A 7,423-nucleotide genomic window follows, 5' to 3' on the forward strand; every position below is an offset into this window, starting at 1 on the left:
CTTGCAGGGTCAGTTGCTGCCAAGTGATGGAGAAGGAGTTTTGTCCTGATGTAGAGGGAGATCCGGGATCTGGTAGGAGGCGGCATTGGGCTGGGAGGGGACATATGTGACCCTAATAATTCTGGAGATGAAGCGCCTGGCTGGATTCACCTCCGTCCATGGGAGGTGAAGAGTCAGCTGACACCTCTCCCATTCCAGCTGGGTCAGCAAGCCCAAATTAGGAAGAAGCTACCAAACTCCAAGAGGGCAGAGTCCATGCCCTGGCACTGAGACGACATTGGTAAGATGAGCCCCAGGAAGGGAGGGTGGACGTGGGGGTGAAGGAAGCAGAGACACCAGGAATGGGCCAGGCTGGCCTCAGACGGCTGCAGGGACCTCACCTCCTCTATCGGTGGGATCTCTTGGCCCGGGTGGTGGTAGAGATGATCTTGCTGCTGGAACTGCCGCCGACACCAACACCACCACCAAACCCAAAACCACTTCCGGAGCCAGAACCCAGGCCAAATCCGGAGCAGCTTCCTAACCCTCCACCAACGCCTCCTGCGCTGGCAGCGCCCCCTACTACAGCTGCGGGAGAAAGACAAGAACAAGGTCGTTCCAACAGTGCTGGAAACCAGGAATCTCACCCCAAACCGGGGTGAACAAGTGGCCACAGCGGGGGCAGACGGTACTTACAGATGCTCACGGCACTCTGGCATTCTCCAGACATTCTGTGGGTGACAAAAAGAGCAGTGAACCTCAGCAAACCTGGAGCCACACTTCGTTCAACAAGCAGGTGTCAAGCACCCTCCCATCCTTCAGCAGCCAGATTTGAGGCCTGAATGTGAACCTGTTATATAACACCATCCTGATTCATAACACACCAGCACAGAAGCAAGTGGTCCAGCAGAGGTGTCCTGGACTGGCCATGGCTCTGGACCCTCTCCCTTCCTCCTGTTCCCACCCTGCCTTAGCCCCCCTCACCGGCACTCCTCGCCCTCCAGCAGCTTGCGGTAGGTGGCGATCTCAAGGTCTAAGGCCAGCTTCACACTCATGAGCTCTTGGTACTCTTGCAGCATCCCGGCCAGCTCCTCCTTGGCCTTCTGCAGGGCGACCTCCAGCTCTGTGCGCTTGCTGTAGGCATCTTTCAGGGCCCCCTCCCCACGCTGCTCTGCATCAGCCACGGATGCCTGCAGAGTCTGGCACTGCAGACAAAGGCACGGGACAGGCAATCACCAGGGGCCTGCTGTCAAGACCTCTAAATCTGTCCCCTCTCTTGTAGCAGCTTTGCTTGGGTTAGGATGTCAGGATTCTGTCTGTCCTTCTCCCCACCTTCCCTGACTCTTATGCATTTTATTCACTCCAGCTAGGGTCCACCAATGCCCCCACCAGACTGATTAGACAAAATGAGCAAAACCAATGAAAAAAAGCCAAGAAAACTTATTTGCTGAGGTTATCGTGTCATGTTAACTAGGATATTGCTGAAAAGATCTGGGTATGACTTATGCAAAGAGCTACAAATCCCCCGCAGACTAGCTCAAGATCTTCTGGTCTGATGCCTTATCTGCTTGTCTACTATGGTGACATCTGCCTCAGGCCCCTGGCCCTGTACCGAGGCCGGGTAGAGGTGACACATACTTGCTTCTTGACATTCTCGATCTCAGCCTGCAGCCTCTGGATCAACCTGTTAAGCTCTGAAATCTCATTCTTGGTGCTCTTCAGGCTGTCACCATGTTGTTCGACTGAGGCCTGGAGCTGCTGGACCTAAGACCCAGGAGACACAGGGAAGCAGGGGTCAGGGGTGTTTGGGTAGAGTCTATTCTCAAGTGGACTCAGCAAGAATAGCCACAGGTGGAAGGGATAATACAAAATGTCATGCTATTTCTAGGCAGACCAGGATCAGTGCCACCCAGAAGAATCAGTTTACCCCTGACTTCTCTTGGGCTCAAGCTGATGATCGTCTGCTCACAGACATCAAAAGCAGAGCCCCAGAAGCCACTCTCGGCTCCTGAGAGACCCCCAACACCCACCTTGGTCTGGTACAAGGCCTCGGCCTCGGCCTTGCTCCTCTGGGCAATGTCCTCGTACTGGGCACGGACCTCAGTGATGATGCTGTCCAGGTCCAGGTTGCGGTTATTGTCCATGGACAGGACCACAGACGTGTCACTGACGTGGGTCTGCATCTGGGACAGCTCCTGCAGGGAAAATGTCTCACATCAGGCCTCCTGGAGAGTCTTCCCTAATCTCTGACACCAGAGACGTGCCATCACCGTGGAAATGAACATGCCACAGGCTCAGATGGAAGTCAACCTGGCATTCCCAAAGCATCCAGAGAAGGAGGAGGGGTAAGTTTCTATGTAGAAATCAAGGTTGGTGATATCTCAAGTCAGAAAAGCAATGCTTGTAGTCTTTACTGCTCCCTAAGCTCCTCCAGGTCAGGGGGCCCTGAGCATGTTGCATGGAAGGGAAGGGAATGGATCTATTTCACTAGAGAAATGCTAGACGGCAATAAATTCTATCCCATGCAATCTTTAGACCTAATCTTCTAAGACAACCTCTGGTTTTGAGACCTCTTAGTTGAATGTCTCACTTCAACCCTTTCTATCCATGACCTTGCTGAGAGCCCACGGCCCTGAAGTAAGGGAGCTGGAGTCCTTTCAACGAACTGTCAATTCCAACCAGCAGCCTCACAGATGGAGGAGTCCCTTCCCTGAATGGGGGGTGGGGGTGGGGGGAATGGAGTCCTCACCGCAGCATAGAGGACCCTCAGGAAGTTGATCTCATCGTTACGGGCCTCCACTTTGGCCTCCAACTCCGCCTTGTTCATGTAGGTGGCGTCCACCTCCTGCAGAGGAAGGGGGAGGATAAGAGACAAGGTACAGGCATTCCAATAAGGGGGCAGGGCATGTTATGTGACACACAAGGTAGCACCAGGTGAGGTGGCGGGGGACTAATCATTTGGCCTATTCTGCCCCTAAAAGCCACCTGCAGACATGGAAGTTAATTATCCAAATGGGCTTTTTTCACAGCCTTAATTCCTAGTTCAGTGAAATCGGGATAGTACCAAGTGGGGCGGAGGTGAGAGAGATGGACTGAACCCATGATTCAAGCCAAAGGCCACTCCCGAGGGAAGTGGGAGCACATCCCTACCCTCCTTCAACCCTTACCTTCTTTAAGACCACAAAGTCATTTTCAGCAGCTGTACGTTTGTTGATCTCATCTTCATACCTGGGGATGGGAAGATGTAAAAAAAAAAAAAAGACAAAAGCCCCACAGTGAGCTAGTGTTTCTCACTCTCTCCTGCTGGTTTTCAAACATCTAACTATCTGGAAAAATCCATCTAATTGGCTACATTTTCCCACGCTCATACAGATATTCATTCCACCTACATTTATTGAGTAATTACAGTGTATGAGGTACCAATCTAGACACTAGTTTACTCAGAGAAATGAAAACCAAATTTTAAAAAGACTGTTTGCAAGACATAAGATGTGAGGAGGAGAACCAGCAATGATCTGGTCGATTTTATTTCCATAGAAGGGCTGTCCTTTGACCATTGGGTGGATTAAATTCTCAGGAGGATTGCCAATACTCCAGTTCTTTTTCTTTGGTTTGAGAGTGAATTGAGAGAGGGAGCTGGTATTTTTCTCAGCTCCATCCCATAATGAGCATAATAAGAGTTACTCTGCATTCAATGTTCATTTTATGTCCGGCACTATGCTACTAGCTTTCTCTATCTCATTTAATTTCATTTAATTCTCACAACCTATAAAGTAGAACTATTATCCCCATTTTAAAGATGATGAAAACTAAGGTTCAGAGAGGTTAAGCAAGTCACCCAAGATCACACAGCTAGTAAGTGAAGGAATCAGTATGCCAAGCAGGTCCACCTATCTCTACAGCCTGTATTCTTCTAACCCTGCTGTATTGCTTTCCATCTGTTTGATTTTTTATCTTATTTGTATATGGCAAGCTCAACTCTCTGAATACCTCACTCATTTTCTGTTTGGGGCAACTTAGGGTTACTAGACCTCACCCCATTAAAAAAGTGACCATGTAGAAGAAGCATGGGAACAGACTGGAGGTCCTCCCTGACCCTTTGGAGTCTCTTCAGAGCCTGAAATTCTAAAGGATGAAGAGGAGCCCGGGGGGCCTGGGGCATGGCTGGGCAGAGTGTCACTTCCCCTCCCCACATACTTGGCCTTGAAGTCCTCCACGCTGTCCTGCATGATCTTCAGCTCAGACTGCAGGCGTCCTTTGTTGTTGGTCAAGGTATCCACCTGCTTCCTCAGGGCACTGAGGTAGGCCTCAAAGAAGGGATCAAGGTTTTTGCTGGATGTGGTTGTCATCTGTTGCTGAAGGAGGCTCCACTTGGTCTCTAGAACCTTGTTCTGTTGCTCTAAGAACCGCACCTGTATTTAACACGGGCACCAACCGACCGATGAGGGCCTGAATCTCTGGCAGGAGGGCTGGCCAACACCATCCCAGTCAATCCAAGCTAAGCAGGGAGCCCAAGAGCCATCCAAGTAGGGCCACCACATTGCAACTCCAGGCACTATCTGCTGGGGTCAACATGGCGGCCCCGCTCCTTAGCAGCAAGTGGGCCACGTGTGTTGGGAAGAACAGAGCAGAGTCCAAGCATCGGGGCCTGACTGTGCAGCAAGAACAACTTCCCGACCACAGAGATCCAGAGTTACTGAGAAGGGATGAGTTGCTGAGAATACTGAACTTCTATGAAATAATAAAATAAAACAAATTTAGGAGATACAACCACAGCCTAAGGGCTATTGCATTCAAAGTGATCCTGACCCAAGGCAAAGGAATGATAAATTCACTGAAGATGTTTTAAACAAGCTTTCTTATAAATGGACCTGGTGTGTCCCTATGAACCTGTGCACAGCTGAGTATAAATATTTAAGAGCAAGCCCTAGACATATTCTGAGTCTCATAGAGTCACTGCTGCAAGGGGACTTCCCTGAACTTTCCCTCTAGGAAGAGATCTAGCCAGATAAACCAAGGTTTGGCGTGATATTTCCACTTTAGGTGCTTCAGAATTGAAAGAAAAGTAGGTAAGGGTGACTGATTACAGTTTGAACTTAAACTGATGATGGGAGATTAGACAAGGAAGCACCCAACCCTTGCTCTTACTTGCTCTATAGGTCCTAGAGTCACAATAAAGCCCTTTTAAGCTGCTATGGGTTAATTCAAACTAGCAAGAAGAGCAAATATTCCCACTCAATCTACTCCAAGATTGTTCATTCTTGCCCCATTCATCTAAGAGAACTAAGACTTCGATGCACAGAGAACCAGGGCACCCTGGGCCAAATGTGCTGCAGCCATCTATTCAGTTATTCATCTTTGGATTAATGACTCTCTGGAACTAATCTCTTTGCTATCATCCATCATACAGAAGTACAGCATACAGCAGAAAAGACTTGAACGTCCAGACCTTGCATGGAGAAGGGAAGTGGACTACAAAAAAGAAAATCAGAGAGCCATCCCCTATCCTCTTCAAACAGACACAGAAATGAGCAATTTTGCCCAGAGTCAGGAGGATGAACACAATGACCTTCCAAGGTCCTACCAGGAGCTCTAATCTGCCATTAGAGTCAGTCCCTTTCTCGTTTGGGAAACCAGCCTGGTTTTCTTCTGCTCTGACAACAGAAGTGCCAGTCGTTAAGCTATTATATTAACTATAATTAATTAACTATTAAATTATTAGCCATATTATTTATGAAACCAAAATCTGAGAAGAAGCAGGGAAACAAGGAACCCACTTTATAGCTGGGGTGACTGGACCCAGAAAAGTTGAATGATTTGCCCAGTAACACATAGCATGTCAGGAAATCCAAGTATTGAACTGCTTTGAGCAGCCTGTTTTCCCACCAGCCATAGGACAAAAGAGAAAGAGGAATGACTCTTCTTAACCGGGTGGGAAACAGCGGCCCAGAGATGTTCGCAGTTTTCCCAAGTCTGCAGCAGGCTCAGGTCTGAGATGCCAGGACTCAGAAACCCTGGCTTCTACCACCTTATCTGACCAAGGGGCCGGCTCACCTTGTCAATGAAGGAGGCGAACCTGTCGTTGAGGGTCTTGATCTGCTCCCGCTCCTCGGTCCGGACCTTCTGGATCTCAGGGTCAATCTCAATGTGGAGGGGCTTCAGCAGGCTCTGATTGACGGTGACCTCCTGAATCCCTCCAGCAGGGCACACAGGGAAGCCAGCACCACCCTGTCCACCAAAAGAGCCCCCGAATCCAAGGCCAAAGCAGCCAGCCCCCAAACCTCCAGCAGCCCCAAACCCAGCGCCTTGCCAGCGCCCAGCCGTGCCGATGGAGATGCTCTTGTTTCCCCCGAGGTTGCAGAGACTTCTGCTACTGAAGCCCCCAGAGGAGTAGCAGCCTGTGCCCCCAGACATGGAGATCGAGTTGAAAGCAGCCTTCTTGCCTCCACCTACGATGGCTGAGCCACAGCTAAAGCCCTGGGGCCCGCCTCGGACACACTGCTGTCTGATGAGCATGGCTGGAGAGAGAGGAACACGCTCAGAGTTGTCAGGGAGAAGCGAGAAGGGCCAGGCCGCTGACTGCCACAGCCGTAGCCCGGGTCTCTTATATGTGCAGGAGAGCAGGGCTTGGTTGCAGGGGCATAAAGGGAAAAAGCTGGGCTTGGCCTTTGGCACTGGCCCATCCTTCTTACACCTGCTGAACATGTCACAAACACACCTACAGAAGTCATTCGGAGGCCATGCTCTCTACCAGGAGAAGCTGAACCGGTGATGCAGGGCCTCCTGGGTCACAGGCCCCGCACCCACTGTACTCCCATCTCACCAGCCTCCAGGGGCCTCCCTGCTCCAGACAAGACAACCCATCGCTCTGTCTCTCACTCCACAGAATTTGGAACCTGCGGGCCTGACTTCAAATGCACGCTCTGCAAACCTGCAGCGAGTCATTCTCTGGGGCTCAGTTGCTTCACCCATAAATTGGAAATACTACAAATATTTGCCTTCACCTTCTGTCAAGATCCTGAGATTAAGAGGAAAGAGTGCTTTGTAAACCGTCAGAGGCTGCACGGTTATTTGTCACTATCATTACTCTTCTTCCATGTGCACTTGGCCCCATGTAGTCATACAAAAGGGGAGATCCATATTCCAGCCTTCTAGCCTTCCAAACCTAGATCAAGACTCACCTCGACTTGACACACAGTTATTGAGAACCTACTATGTGCCAGGCATGGAGCTAGGGACAGAAGAAAGTTGACTCTGCCTTGGGCCCTCAAGACTTGCATTCCTTTTCGGGGCTTCCAGTCTGGCTTGGCAGGATTCTAGGTCAGCGTTCTCCAGGCTGGGTCCTTATTGTGTGCACCATGCTACTCAGTTTGCTGCCCAGTTGTGTGCTTGGCTCCACCGGAACAGGCCATGTTCTGTTTTCCCATAATGGTCCCGGCATTCA

The 7,423-nt window shown here is 50.2% G+C and overlaps 1 protein-coding gene across 1 annotated transcript; it reads right to left on the reverse strand.

Annotated features, from left to right (window-relative positions):
* Positions 1–385: 385 nt before the first annotated feature.
* Positions 386–6,681, reverse strand: KRT4 (keratin 4; the record flags this gene model as incomplete). The annotated part of the gene is made up of 9 exons (XM_082636409.1): positions 6,034–6,681; positions 4,177–4,391; positions 3,147–3,207; positions 2,729–2,824; positions 2,010–2,174; positions 1,618–1,743; positions 964–1,184; positions 676–710; positions 386–567 (listed from the first exon to the last, which is right to left on the reverse strand). The coding sequence occupies exons 1-9, from the start codon at positions 6,493–6,495 to the stop codon at positions 386–388; spliced, it is 1,563 nt and encodes a 520-aa protein (XP_082492535.1). The 5' UTR covers positions 6,496–6,681.
* Between the last annotated feature and the right edge of the window lie 742 nt (positions 6,682–7,423).

The sequence above is a fragment of the Mesoplodon mirus genome (assembly GCF_964341445.2).
Source record: "Mesoplodon mirus genome assembly, chromosome: 11".
Lineage (NCBI taxonomy): Eukaryota > Metazoa > Chordata > Mammalia > Artiodactyla > Ziphiidae > Mesoplodon > Mesoplodon mirus.